This window comes from Artemia sp. Qi Xiang Cuo, chromosome 11, assembly GCF_049724085.1.
Source record: "Artemia sp. Qi Xiang Cuo chromosome 11, ASM4972408v1, whole genome shotgun sequence".
Taxonomy (NCBI): domain Eukaryota; kingdom Metazoa; phylum Arthropoda; class Branchiopoda; order Anostraca; family Artemiidae; genus Artemia; species Artemia sp. Qi Xiang Cuo.
This window is the reverse complement of record NC_142804.1, coordinates 40,605,230-40,621,260: the sequence shown is the minus strand read 5'-3', so window position 1 is coordinate 40,621,260 and position 16,031 is coordinate 40,605,230. Positions and strand designations below refer to the sequence as shown.

The following is a 16,031-nucleotide window of genomic DNA, read 5'->3' as shown; positions in this document are numbered from 1 at the left end:
AGTGACCAAAAAAATTGGAGGGAAAATAGGCCCCCTCCCACGCTCATTTTTTCCCAAAGTCACCAGATCAAAATTTTGAGATAGCTATTTTGTTCAGCATTGTCGAAAAATCTAATAACCATGTCTTTGAGGATGACTTAATACCCCAGTCCCTGGGGGAAGAGCTGCAATCTACGAACTTTGCTTATTGTTTACATATAGTATTGGATATTTTAATTGGTAAGTATACAGAGGTTTTCAGGGGGATTTTTTTCTGGTGGGGGAGGGGTTACGTGGGAGGATATTTCCGTGGAGAAACTTTAATGGGAGAAGAGAATATTTCCACGAGGTGGTGCCGGATTTCCCAGCATTATTTAAAAAACGATCAGAAATTAAATATAAAAAAAAACAAGTTTTTCAACTGAGAGTAAGGAGCATCATTAAAACTTAAAACGAACAGAAATTGTTACGTATGTGAGGGGGTCCGCCCCCTCGTCAATACCCATTTACGCTAAAGTTTTTTTTTGTACTTTCAAAAGACCTATTTATTCTAATTAAACGGCATTTGTAATTCAGGGGCCATTCTTAAAGAATGGGAACAAAATTCCAACTTTAGCTTAAAGAGCGAAGCATTGACGAAGGGGCGAACCCCCTCGTATACGTAATGATTTCTGTTCGTTTTACGTTTTAATGTTGCTCCTTGCTCTCAGTTGAAAAAAATTTTTTTTTATTTTTTTTTAAGAAAGGTATAGTTTGTTTTTATCCTTATAATTTATTCTTTATTTACCAATTTGTTTTAGCAAAGAGTACAATTAATTAGCGTCTCATATTGTATGTGTATATGTTGCAGTACGATGATATTAACCAGTTTTTGGTGAAATATGGGTCTGACCCTTGGATGACTAAATGTGCCAACTCGTTTATTGTAGTGCCTTTTTAGCATAAAAATATAACTTTAACAAATCAGGTTTTTGTTGTAAATAAAGGCTAGGTTTTTGTAATAAATGTTATAGTGTGGATTTTGATCAAAAATTTGATATTTGGTCCGGTTCGGATTTTATCATATCAGTAACCTTTCATGTAAAGACTGCATATATGCAGTCTTTGATATTTGATATTTTATGTTTCACGTTATCTCAAGAGGCATAGTTATTGGGCCTTTTAAATATACTGAACAAAATTGCTAACTAAAAACCTTAATCGCATAGCTCTGAGCGAAAAAGGAGCGTGGGGGGCTATTTGCCATCCAATCTTTTTGGTCATTTACAATGGGCACTAAAACTTTTAAATTACGTTCTTATTTTATCATAACAGTAACCTGTGATGCAAAGACTGCATATATGCAGTCTAAGACTTCCGCTTCCGACAAAGATTCCGCTCCTGACAAAGATGCCGGTTCTTAAAACAATTGCACCCTTCCATTCTATAGGACATTATAGGATTACAATTCAACGGAATCAAAACCAAAATACTTGGCCGGCACGAAAACTTAAGTCTCCAAAAATAAGTAGATAAGTGAGTAGATAAGTAGATTTAATATTTGGAAGTAGAATAGTCCAAAAATAAGTATTTTACTACCAAAATAAGTAGAAGTGGAAACAATGCTCATAATAGCACATAAGAAAGATTTTGAATAAATACAATCAGAAACTAATCAGTCACATCAACCCTTGCACGACCAGGGTTGCCAACTTTGCGGTCCATAAATATATCCCCTGAGTATCCAAAATTATGTCATTTTTAGCCAAAATATGTCCATATTTTGTCTTAAATATGTCCAAAATATGTTATCTTGAAATCTCAGAACCTAGAGGTTATTTTTATTATCAATTGGGATATTGAACAAAAGACGCTTTGGAAACATCTTTCAAAGCGGCCAGTCAACATCAAATATATTGAAAACAAAAAAAAACCATTTAATACAAGCACAAAACTCATAAAAACAAGTAAACACTAAAAATAATTTGTGGGAGCTTAAGATTAGTCTTCTTAAGCTCCCACTGGTCTACCGAGAATTCATCTTGAAAATTATGTGACTCAGCTTGCGAGAGTCAGTCTTATTTCTTCCTTTGCTAGCTATTTACCAATCGGAGTATTTCTTGCGCATTTCAAAATGTATAATCCAGGATTCCAGCAACGTTCCAGAACGCCAAATTAGTTGCTTGACATGCATTAAACAACTAGTCGTTTGCATTAGAAGACCATTCCGTAATTTGGTTTTGATGTTACCAAGTAGCGTAAACTGTCTTCCAGCAGCTGCTGAAGAGTGTGGCAGGCCACATAACGTTAGCATAAAATCACAAAGATCCTTGTATTTTTCTTTATCCTTGGCATCCTTACATTTTCTTAGGGCAGACCAAAAAACTGATGGATTTGCTTATTCAGAAAGGAAATTAAAAGTTCTAATGCCCTATTCCAGTGACCAAAAAGAATGGAGGGTAACTAAGACCCCTCCCCCGCTCACTTTTTCCCAAAGTCACCGGATCATAATTTTTAGATACCCATTTTGTTCAGCATGTTCGAAAAATACAATAACTATGTCTTTGAGGATGACCCCCACAGTCTCCGGGGGACGGTCTGCAAGTTATGAACTATGTTCAATGTTTACATATAATATTGGTTATTGGGAAGTATACAAAAGTTTTCAGGGCAAATTTGTCTGGTAGTTGGGGAGGGGGTCGGATTTTTCCGTGGGAGGGGCTTTCCGCGGAGGAAGAGACATTGCTATGAAGGGGGCGTCGGATTCCCAGCATTATTTAAAAAAACAATAAGAAATTAAATAAAAATGCAATTTTTCAACTGAAAGTAAGGAGCAAAACCAAAACTTAAAACAAACAAAAATTAATACGTACATGATTGGGTTCGCCCCCTAGTCATTACCTCGCTCTTTGCGCTATTTCTTTTTTTTTAGTTTCATCAGAGCTATTTTTTCTAACTAACGGCATTTGTGGTTAAGGGGCCATTCCTAGAAAACTGGAAGAAAATTTGAACTTTGGCGTAAAGAGTGAGGTATTGACTAAGGGTTACGTAAGTTAATTCGTAAGTCACGTCAGATCAAAAGTACGCGTAATCCATTTAGTCAAAAAAGTAAAATTAATATGCAAATTTCATTTTAATTATTCATGTACGGTGAGCCAACATCAAAGCTGCATTAATTCCAAAATGTTCAGAAATTAAATAAAAAAAAAAGTTTTTTTTTAACTGAAAGTAAGGAGCGATATTAAAACTTAAAACGAAGAGAAATTATTCCGTATATGAAAAGGGCTGTCCCCTCCTGAAATATATATATATATATATATATATATATATATATATATATATATATATATATATATATATATATATATATATATATATATACATATATTAAAGGGATTCCACTATGCTTTCGCTCCTTAATGTGGAAAAATATAGTAAAAATTAATTATTTTCTATGCATTTTGCCATGCATCACGCTTTTTTTAACTAGTATAACCATAAATCAAATAAATGCTGACGAAAGCAAGAAACGGGGAAACATATGGGAATAATACAATTCGTCTATCTATACGTCCGCATATTAGAGGGCCTGGGAGGTAAGTATAGCGAAATCGATTTCAAAGTTTGATAACTACAATTTTTGCATATCATAAAAATAGGAACTGTCTTATTAACATATCTCCTCTTCAATAGCCTCAATTTTAGGCTTATACTATATATATATATTACTTTATAGTATTATAAACTAAGTAAATATACATAGTATTTATGTATAGTATATATATTTACTACTATATGTATATATAGGTACTTATGCATTATGCGGTACCCACCGCTATATACTGTATAAGGAAACTAGACATGGAGACCCATCGGTAATTTTTTCGCAGTTCATATTATTGACATACGAATATTGTAAACATATCACTCGATTCTTTTTTTTATGCTCTTTCCAAATATAAAAATCATTCTGGTCGTATTTTAATTTCACCCCCACCCCTACACTGTTTCAGATTATACTTTAGTAATTTAAGAGGGGGGGTGATAGAACTTACATTTCTGTTGCAGAAGATAGAAAATTTTAATCTTAGCCACCACCCCACCCCATAATGTGCAAATATATGCCCTGAATTAGTATATATAGGGGGGAGGGTAAAATTCATTTCCGACAAAAATGATTATTACATTTGGAAAGAATATAAAAAAAGGCATCTAGTGGTATATTTGATTTATTCATAAGTCAATAATATAATTTGCAAAAAATTTGACTATACAGATGTATATATATATATATATATATATATATATATATATATATATATATATATATATTAACGCCATTCTGTTTATTTTGACCCTAACCATATTAGCTGCTCTTACTTAGAGGCTCTGTTTCGTTTATCGTGTTGCTTTGAGCCAATTTTCAGGCTTTTGGACTTATGGGAAAAGAATTTGGGACTATTAACATAAAAAATTGTCAAACCGGATTTTTTTATTTCCTTTTGTAGGGTGGACTTTGCAATTCTTGTGGTGTTAAGTTTCATTGGCCGTGTCTTCAAAAGTTTTCGAGGAATGACGCACAGAATTGTCCTAGTTGTGGTCTTGGTATAGATTCTTTTCGTGATTCGCAGAACTCCAGTGTAAATTGCTTAGAATCGAATGCCTCACAGAGTACCCAGGAATCTCGCAAAAATGCTTCCCAAATCTCATCTGTATCACAGAGTAATCGCAAGTCAAGCAAAAATGATTCTCAGATTTCAGATGTATCAAGGAGTAGACATATCTCGAGCAGCAATGTTTCTCACATTTCAAGTGCTTCAAAGAGCCGACAGGAGTCACGTAAAAATGTCTCGCAGGTATCCAGTCTGGTAAGTACTCGGTATTTGCTTGAGTGAGGCAAGATTTTAAATTATAAGTATCGCCGTATACATTTTTAGAAGAAGCATTTAAATTGAAATTTTGTAGCCCGTGGCGCACGAAATGAAACTTGTAGAAGATAGTGTGAACTGTTTGAATGTGTTTGGTTATCTACTTTTCTGTGGTACTAAGTGCCTGCTAAAAGCTCTCTCCCGTTGACTTTCTTCTATAACAATATAATCATAGAAACTTGGGACTGGTTGATCGAATGTCTGTTAGTAAGAGGCTGATTATCTCTCTGATTTTAGTGTCATTGTGACAGAAAAGTTAAAGTAAAACCATGAAAAACAAACTAAAAATTCCTCTAAAAAAGAAATAAACAACGCCACTATAATGCCTTGACTTCACGGATCTGACGCTAGTTTAATGTTTTTTTATATGGTTCTTTTATTGTAGTCTATCAAGCTTTCCATTCATTATTCTCCCTGTGGATGGCTAACCGGTATATAACCAAAATGTTCAAATATAAATGTTGGGTGTCCTGAGTTTGAAAAGAAGTCCTAATTTCTTTATACGTTTGTTTTTGTTACTTGGTGATGGACGTGTCTGTTTTCAACGGTTAATAAAAAAAAACAGTAGACTCTCGTAAGTTTTAGGTCAATTTTATTACAACTTAGTATATTCATTAATTTTTTTTTTGTATGTGATCACGATAATTCTTTGCCATAAAGTCTGTTTATTATAAATTGTTTACATAAATGTTTGAGCTTATATATTCGCTAGTAATTTTCGTTTTATATTTTACTATTCTTTCATTTTGCTTTAAATGCATTTCCTATGATTGAATGAAATCTAAATATAAAGGAAGTGCCATGTCTCAACCATTAACTGAACAGATTATCCCTTCTAACATAATTGCGAAATTAATAAATTCTATATATAAGTTGGAACTGGATTTTAATAGCTATTCCACTTACCCGTTGAATTATGCCACAAATCCATATAGGAATTAGCCATTGATGAAATTCAGTAGTAGAACCTACAACTCCGTGCTTGTTGGTCGAAAATTTGATGACAACAGTAAATTCCCTTAATGCGTGGTTTACATATAGCTATTTGGCTCCATACTTACCTGATCTAATGATATTTGGGCACTCAAAGCAGACACTAGATAAGATCAGAATAGAAGAGCTGATCTTAGGTCAAAATTGCGTAAAAAGTATTAAATCCTTCCGGTACCATGGGATCATTATTGATGACATGTTGTCTTTCTGCAAACATTCTGATTATTTGAGTCAGACACTTGGGCACAATTTGGGTTCCCTTTATAAACTAAGACTTGTTTCCTTTCTCCAATCTTAAGATCGTGTATCATTCCCTCGTAGAATTCTATCTTATATATGGTCCTATAATTTATCTCAATACATTTGTGGTTCTCTTGAAATCAGATATGGAAAAAGTTCCATAGCTGCCAGTAGCAGAATTCAACGGAATTCCAAAAGCTGCCGACACTTTAGCAGCACAACTTGTGTTTTGACAGCTTTTCTTTGACCAAAAAGTATTTTTATATATAAAAAGGGTATTTTCAGACAAAATCTGCCAACAGATTTGAAAACTGACGAGTAGCATTGCTATGCTACGGTGTAAGAATTCTTTTCTCCTTTATTGCTTGCCCCAAAAAGCTTCAAAATCAATCGGGAAAACAAACCCTCTTTTTATTTCTTTATATTCGTATTCTAAAGCAACTAGAAGAATTACAAACAGCAATGGCGTATTATGACATTCAACCTCCAGCAAACCATTTCCATGATGAAAGTATTGCTTGGGTCCCCGTTTCTTCTGTCCTAGCCGGCCGTCCTAGCCGAGTGGGTTGGTGCGCTGGATTTAGGATTCTTTGTCCGAGACGGCGAGGGTTAGAATCCTAGTGTATCTAATTATTTGGTTTGCAACGGGGGTCAGTGACGTGACTCTGTAAGCTCAGCCAGAGTCGACCCAGCTCTAAATGGGTACCTGGAGAAATCTGGGGAAGGTAAACAGGAAGGGTGTGCGAAAGCATATGATGGTTGGCCAACCCCCCTTGCACCTCCTGGCTGAAGGGCCAAGAAACGGAGATCAGCACCTCCGGTAGGGACTGTAAAGTCCAATGCCGTATTCTTTACCTATTTTTTTTACCGTTTCTTCTGTCCATATTCGCTTCAAGAAGCTTCCTCTTCCTCTGCTGAAATAAGAAAGGGTCAGATTGTCATTGACATACCATTTCCCTTATGTTGGAAATAAATTTATTCTGACCGAATTAATTCCAAAGAATTTTCCGTCAGTAAAAAAATGTATTTTGAAAATTATTCCTCGCATGGGTGTGGGAACTTACGAGTGATTGATTTTGTTTTAATTTTAGTTTGGTTTATGCTCATGCTGGAGTGGCCTCTGCTCTTTTTTCTCTGCTGTTGCTTCTTTTTTATTAGTTTTTTGTCTTTTACAGCTCGTTTTCTTTATTTGTCTTATTTCTGTCGCATTACATTTGTGTTATTTTTTTTTCTCTTCAGTTATCTAACTATTAAGCTAACGCACCGATTTCTGCTCTCTGTTAGCTAGTAGTGGAAATTTGTATTAGTAAAGATTTACTTACTTAAAAGAAAAGAACAAATGTTACAACATTTTGTTTAATTGCTGATTAGTAGTTTAAAATCTCTAAAGAGTTGTGAACGTCTATTATTTAAGAGGTTAACAATAGAGTAATTTAACGTTGTGATTATCTTAGAGAATCCTCGTACACAGAGCCCAACTCACCTTTGATTTGCACCTTTCACAAACAAAAATTATTTTATGAAAGCCCGATGCTTGATTTTATTCTTTTTCACAAAAATAATGACGTCGACTGTCAAATAGCAACTTCGTGCCCAAGATAACTGAAAATTAGGTGCAAAAGACCCATCACCACAGTTCCATATCTAACAGTAGCTGAATCATTAGCTTGAACCTGTTTGTGTTTTGCTTAAGATTTCATTCTTTTCGGCCATCTTTAAAACCTAAAATCTAATGCTTTACAAAACAATCTCCTTATAAAATTTTCCTAAATGTTTTCCCCAGTAATATCCATGATCTAATCTGTATCCTTCATTGAACAGTGGTATAAATACCGACACATTCCACTGACTAGGCCACTTGGAAAGGCAAACAGTTGTTGTAAACATGTCTTTGTTAAGTAGCAGGAATCAAGTGCGTCCCCATTTCTACATTCGAGTGGGTATACTAACCAGCCTGGGGGCTGATCTGCCAATGTTTCTGTTCATGATTCTCCGAACTTTTTCCGAGCACATAGTTCCTAGGAGATCATAGTCTGGTTCAGTCAATGGGTAAAACGGCTCATTTGGAATCATTATGGCATGTTTTTTAAGTTCTTTTTCAGCCTTTTCATCTTTTAGCTCCAGTAGTGGAGCGGCTAAGGTTTAAAAATTAGAAGAATCGTAAGAACGTCATCTAAACGTCACAAAACGTCGCAAAACTTTGAATCTTTAAGGTTAAAAGACTTGTATCATCCCGATATCAAAAGAAAGAACACCAATACAAGGAATTCGTGATGAACCACTTTGTCTTAAGGCAGCAACCACTGTCAGACCCAATCCCTCGAAATAATTTCGAAGTATTTCAGAAAAGCGAGGACATACTGCAAATACCATGATGAAGAGCAAGCTAGATGCCTCGAGTAAGAACACAAACCTCTTTTCTAGTCTCTACATAGCTAGCCAATTCAGATCTACTGACCTGACAAACTTCTTCTCCCATGTAAATCAGAGGTTTACTCCTGTGCTTTCAAGCAAAGGTGAACTGCTAAGCAGCCCAAAATCTGATCTCATTCCACTGCTGCATGAAGATATAGAAACATATCCAGAGCTACCGATATATATTTTAGCTCCGTTTAGTTCGCAGTGGATGTTGGACGGCCTGGTCATCTTGCATATGTTGACCCCCCGTGAAGTCGAAACTTTTGGGGATTACGCAGGTGACTTATTCATTCCTTATGTTTGATCTCAGCTCATGCGATGGAAAAGACTTGATGCCATCTGGGACGTGTACATGGAAGATAGCCTGAAATTTGGAACAAGAACAAAGCGCGGAACAGGGATCAGAACTCGGATTTTGTTCACAACAAGGATACCCCAGAAGTGGAAATGGAAAGACTTACTTGCAGGTTGATGAGAATAACCAAGAGCTGTTTGACTTTCTTTCTGAAATTTTGTTGGAAAAGATTGACGAACTCGGAGATCGATAGCTATTTGCTACGAGAAAACAACTTGTTTTGTGTTCTGACCGAATGATCGATGCTGGAAATTTAAGTCCCTGTACACATGAAGAGGCGGATACTCGCATTGTCCTACATGCGAAGGTAGGCAGTGATAATAAGTACAAGCTCCTGGTGATTCAGTTGGTAGACACGGATGTTCTCGTTTTGCTGGTTCGGTTTTTCACGATTTGAATATAGCTCTTCTGTCTGCATTATTTTATCTCAAGACATAACCAAATGTAAATGTAGCTCCTAAATGCATAAAAAACGAATACAAGGTAGACCAATTCCCAAATATATGAACTATGTGAGCCTTGAAGAACATGCTTAATGAGTCTTACTAACAAGCAACTCTGTAACAGAGAAAGAGTCCATGCCTTTCTTGGCCGTGACACCACTTGTTTATCTGTGAACCTTGGGTGTGCTACAGGCTGGAATCTACGGCATATCTATCCTGAGATATCATCATCAATGAATAGTGTAACAGTATGTCATAAAGACAATGACAAGGACGTTGTTGTTGAGCTCGAACGATCTGTAATCTTTCTATATGACCGCACGAGTTGCGATGCTGATATCAATGAGGCTCGCAAAAACCTGTTTAGCCAAGGCAAATCGGTGGACCGAATTCTTCCAACGAGAGCAACAACGCTTCAGCATATCTGACGTGCTGTTTACCGAGCCAAAATCTGGTCAGTCTCTTAGACGTGATTCACTTAAACTTGATCCTTCAGAAAGGGGATGGAAACGAGACAAAGGGGAAAAATGAGTTCCAAATTCGAATGATTTACCAGGGGCATCTTCTGCCAGTAAGGAGCTGACCAAGTGCAATTGTAAAAATGGTTGTGTTCAAAAGTGCAAATGTTTAATAGCAAATCTGTCATGCACCGCCAGATGTAAATATAGTGGAAAATGTGCTCGTGCTAAGCTATTAGTTTGTTCATCTAATTATTCAAAAGTTATCGTTTCCTGCCGAATTTCAATCGGAGTGATGCTTTCTTTTCAAGTGATTTTACCTTTTTTTGCTAATTACGATGAATCTCACAAGGTACCTAAGACATCTTTTTGTAATATCCTCGTTTATCCGTAAAAAGTCAAATTGAAACATGAAAAAGTGAAAATCAGTTTGATTGTGAAAAAAAATATTCACTCATTCACCCATTGGCTTTCTTGTAAATTGCGAAAAGTATTTGTTTCTAGATGTTTTCAGCATATCCACAATGTTCTGAAATAAAATTTTAATTCTTGGAATCAGTTTTTATAGTCGATGTCCGGCTTCTTGTTTTCAAAAAAATGAGCTCATGTTACTCCGCATATCAACAGTGTTCTGAAATATAATTTTAATTCTTGGAATCAGTTTGTATAGTCAGTGTCCGACTTTTTGTCCGAATCCGATGATCTTTGAATTAAAATCAAATTGCCATCGAGCCATGGCTAATTGGAAATAAAGCCAAGACAGATAGTCTGAGTTGGAGGCAAAGCTGGCATAAGTCCTTTTGAGGATTGTATAAAAATTATGTCATTTTCACTTGTTGATATATAGCGTGTCATCCATCTATCCATCCCCTGGCAGAACTAAGGTAGATAGTCATTGAACTCAGGGATGATCGAGCATTTTGGGTTGACTCATGGAGTACAATGTCCACTGAACTTGTATGCAAAACGTGGGAGTGAATTTGCTTAGACTCACAGGCAAACAAGTGACCTAAGCCTTGTTCACGAACAAGTAACGAAGGTCACAACCTAATGTGACCTTCTGATAACGTTGCAATTTAAAAAAAAACTGAGGTCTGTAATCCTGATTTATGGCCTCTAATATGATGCTAAAATGGCCAGTGCGATATGAACCTTATTTTTTGCCAGTACGATCAGAAGCTCATTTTAACCCATTCAGGACTTTGATTCGCTATCTAAGCCCTTCTTCTTTTAAGATAAGCAACATCACACAACTTTTTGACGACGTTCTTGTCACCTTCTTTGTTTCCTACCTTTCTAGGAATTTTCAGCATAGTTGAGGCCTCATCCACGACTTTAATTTGCTGATTCTTATATATCAGCAAGTTGTTATTTGAAAAATACGCGACGTTTTGTGACGTTTAGACGATGTCCTTATGATCTGAGGAAAAAAGTGCTGATATATAGGGTATTGTCAAACCCTATTTGACAATTCGTGACGTTATTCGAAGTTTTGACGATGTTCTAGTGATCAGATTTGGGCCTCTAATTCTAGGATTGTTCAACGCAGTCGAAAGTATATGTCCACCAACTTCCATGCTATCTTGAAAAAATGCACTATTCTCATGCTTAGCCGCTCTACCACAGTTTATTTGCCAAGGTTCAGCAGAAGGAACATTCTCGTTTGGGTATGAGCAATTTCTGAAAGTATTTTAATCTTCGCCTCTTTGGGTCTTTTCCACCTCCCCCTAATTTGCTTCTCTTGGTCATCGTTTGTCTGTTAACTGTTTAACTGTTTATTTGATTAATTCAACATAACAAAAAACATATACCCCCAACAGAGAGCGAAGCTCGTAAAATTGGGTATCAATAATAAAAAATAAATAAAAAAAAACAAAACAAAAAAAACATTTTCTCATCATAACAAAAGAGAGAAAGAAAAAAAACCTGGTTAAAGAAAAAAACAAAAAAAATAACAAACATAAAGAAAACAAACGCTGGGCAAGTGGGGCACGGAAGGCTATCCCAACATGGGTAACAAATATAAACCAAAAAAAAAATAATAATAATAATAAAAAAATTTCTATTCCACCATCACAGGTCAATACATAATTTTAATATTTTCTTCATTAGAACTGATATTTGCCGAAATGACTCAATTTGAATTCTATCTTTCAGGCTATATTTATTTGAAATAAATGGTATTTGGTATCTAATTGAAAATCTAGATCTTTCACAATTAACAAAGGGAATTCGATATATTCCAGAACACCTAAGAGCCGAAGGAGGGGGTAGAATCAACAGAGATTTTTCATAAAAATAACTACTAGGATGTTGTATTTTAAAATGTCATATTGATATATTAAGTTCTCTTATATGTTTCAGATCTAATAAATTCAAGAAAAGAAATAATGTTTCATTTTCCGATGCATCTCTAAGTTTTGATGGACGATGTAAAAAATTTCCAAGTATTCTCACTGCTTTATTTTGAAGGATCTGTAGGGGTTTTATATGCATCCAAAAAGTATTTAAATAATAATTGTGCAATAATTTAAATAAGGAGCAATCAAAGAATGATAAATTATTTTTAAAATTGAAAATGGAAAAGCATGTTGCAAACGATACATAGACCCAATATTTTGCGAAAGTTTCACCCTTAAATGATCAATATGAGTTTGAAATGACAAAAGGGGATCAATAAAAACTCCTAAATAACGATACGATTGAACTCTACGTATTTTATGCTCACCAACTTGAAGCTCCTGACATGAAATTTTTTAGTAGCACGTTTTGAATGACCAAAAACCATAAATTTAGTCTTCTTAAAATTCGGTACTAAATAATGAGAAACAAATCATCGATTAACTGAACTAGCAGTGTTAAACAAATTTTGAATCAATGTAGATGAATCCTTCGCTTTAACAGAAACAGCTGTGTCATCTGCAAATAAATTGCAAGACCATTATTTCCCTGCAAACATCGTGGAAGATCATTAATATACATCAAAAATAAAAGCGGACCTAAGACCGATCCTTGTGGGACACCAATATCTTCAAGATCATTTAAACTAGACAAATGTCCATCAACATCTACCACGATTTTACTTCCATAAAGGTATGATCTTATTATATCTAGTCCTTTCCCTCTTATACCGGAATTTTCCATTTTATCAAAAAGAATTTCATGGTTTAAAGTGTCAAATGCTTTTTTAACATCATAAAAAACAGTAGATACATGATAATTACTATCTAAGCAGTCATTTATTTCTAATACAAGAGCTGCAACTGCTTGTTCCGTCGAATGGCCTGTCCTAAATCCAAACTGATGTTTGGTAAAAAAAATTATTTTATCTAGATAATTAGTAATCCTTCCTTTAAAAACCTTTTCCAATACTTTAGACAACGGTGATAAAATTGCAATAGGACGATAATTATTTGTGTCAGATTTATCTCCTTTTTTATGCAATGGTATTACACGCGCAATTTTCCATCTTTTAGGAAATGTACCTGAGAAAATACATAAATTTAAAATATGAAGCAATGGTTCAAAAATTACACCTGCAATATTTTTTAGCAAATTAGTTAAAAGTTCATCATATCCCAATGAATTACCATTTTTTAAACTCTTAATGACCTTTTGAAATTCTGCAAAAGTAACCGGGGCCATAAATTTGCTCGTATCTTCAGTGGGCGGTAGATATTTTTTATGCGACCTTGGGGAAGAAAGGTCAACTTCTCCTGAAACAACAGATGATCCAATATTAGCAAAATATTCACTAAACTTCTTAGCAACAGCTTGTGGTCCTCTAAATTCTTTACCATTAATATCAAATAACACTTCAGGGTGTAACAACTTTTTATTTCTTCCAATTTTATCTTTAATCAAACTCCAAGTTTTTCTAGGGGAATCTGAATTTCGAAAAGATTTGTCATAATAAAGTCTTTCACTTTCTCTAAGGATCCTTACCACCATATTCTTATAATATTTAAAACGCATTATATTTATTTCCGTGGGATATTTTATTCTAATTTTATATAAACGATTTTTCTCATTAATAGATCTTAAAAGTGATTCATTTATCCAAGGTTTTTTGGGGTAAGTTTCTTTCCTCTCGGGCTCTTATACGGGCAAAAACGATCAAGCTTTTCATTCATAATATAATAAAATTTATCTAATGATTGGATCGGATCCTTCTAATCAATTACAGGACTCCAATCAACATCACCAAGCCCTTCTTTTAACCTTAACACATTTTTATGTGAAAAATCTCTACGCTTGGTTTGATTTTTTTTTATTATGCGGAAAATTTATAAGAAAATCAAACATAATTATACAGTGGTCAGATGAATCATCAGGAATAATAAATGTATTAACAGCACTATAAGGTGAAAAAATATTATCAATAAGTGAAAATGATGTATCAGCTATTCTAGAGGGCACAAAACATACGGGGTTTAGTCCATAAGATAGTGGGCCCTCCAAAAACTGCAAAATATTTATATATATTCTATTCTGATCTGCAGATAGGAGTTTCATTAAATCAATATTAAAATCACCCATAACTAAATAAGGAGTATTAAGACTAGCTAATATACCCTACATACTTTCAAAATGATTTTTAAATTCCATCTGGCTGGATGACGGAGTACGGTAAATAACTGCAATTAAAACCTTCCGATTATTTTGAAAAGAGCATTCAACTACACAAGATTCAAAAATCATTTCAATATTCATTGACAAAAAATCAATCCTTATACGTGCTGGTATGCAATTTTTAATTAAAACACCTAGACCCCCTTGTTTTTGTCTTTTCCGACCGATGTGAAAAAATTGGTAATCTTTTACATGTATATTTTTAATTAAAAAATCATCTAAAAAAGTTTCACATAGGCCTAATATATTTTTATCTGAATCCGACAAAAAAGTTTCAATCACATCCTGTGCAGTCCTCCAACCCCGGCAATTCCAAAACGACATCCTACTTGTATTTACATTTTTTCTTACCAGCTCATTCATAAATATATATTGATTTTTTGGGATATCAAAATTACTAGAAGTATCTTCATCATCACCAGCTACAATAGTTTGAAAAATTGACTGAAATGAAAGAGAATTCCGCTCAAATTCTTTTAAGGTCTGGTCTTTCAGCATTTTTGTATTTTTTTTTGCGTTCTTATTTGTAATAATTGAGAGCCATACTCTTGACCACCACTATAAATTTGTTTTATTCAGCCTATATATATATATATATATATATATATATATATATATATATATATATATATATATATATATATATATATATATATATATATATATATATATATATATATATATATATATATATATATATATATATATATATATATATATATATATATATATATATATAACCTACATATATCTAGAGAGAGAGAGAGTGTTTATATGTGGCATTTTTTTTTCTTTTTTAGAAGCAAAAGAAGACACCTAGAAAGCGTATACAGGAAGTTGAAAGTGATAGTTCTGATTAAGAAAATAAGAGAAAATGCTTCTCTTGGTCATCGTTTGTCTGGTCTTTCAGCATTTTTGTATTTTTTTTTTTGCGTTCTTATTTGTAATAATTGAGAGCCATACTCTTGACCACCACTATAAATTTGTTTTATTCAGCCTATATATATATATATATATATATATATATATATATATATATATATATATATATATATATATATATATATATATATATATATATATATATATATATATATATATATATAATCTACATATATCTAGAGAGAGAGAGAGTGTTTATATGTGGCTTTTTTTTTCTTTTTTAGAAGCAAAAGAAGACACCTAGAAAGCGTATACAGGAAGTTGAAAGTGATAGTTCTGATTAAGAAAATTTGTAAGTACATTGAGCTTGTGTTTGGATGTAAAATAAATTTACGTATCTGGAATTAATGCCATTATGTGCAGATCTTGTCACCATTTTTAAAAGTTTGAATGGGTTTTGTTTGATTTTCGTTGTTTTAATCCAGTTTATCTGTTATGGGTGACGCTTCAAATTTACAATTGTAGAGATTAAGCATGGAATAAGCACGATTTGTTTTCCAAAGTCGAAGATGAGGTTTATGTGGGCGAAAATAAGGTATTAGAGGATAATTTAGGAAAAGGAGAATTTTGGGTAAATAGCGGGATTTTGAGCAAAAAAAAGGATCTATTTTTGTAAATCAGTGCCAAATATGTTCTGAGATCACACTGGCTACACTTGAGGTAC

The 16,031-nt window shown here is 33.9% G+C and overlaps 1 protein-coding gene across 8 annotated transcripts in view; it reads left to right on the top strand.

Annotated features, from left to right (window-relative positions):
• Nse1 (SMC5-SMC6 complex component Non-SMC element 1) overlaps positions 1 to 15,711 on the top strand; it is a 57,860-nt gene extending 42,149 nt beyond the window's left edge. For 5 of the 8 annotated variants that reach the window (XR_016142413.1, XR_016142412.1, XR_016142408.1 and 2 more), the window contains exons 6-8: positions 4,467 to 4,826; positions 11,328 to 11,460; positions 15,226 to 15,370. Coding sequence is in view for 2 of the 8 variants with exons in the window: in XM_089096777.1 (XP_088952903.1) it covers positions 4,467 to 4,826; positions 15,592 to 15,651 (420 nt within the window). In the remaining 6 variants the exon portion in view is untranslated. Of the gene's footprint in view, positions 1 to 4,466; positions 4,827 to 11,327; positions 11,461 to 15,225; positions 15,415 to 15,591 lie in introns of those variants that run through there. The other 3 variants (XR_016142409.1, XM_089096777.1, XM_089096776.1) reach the window with 3 other exon arrangements.
• Positions 15,712 to 16,031: the final 320 nt, after the last annotated feature.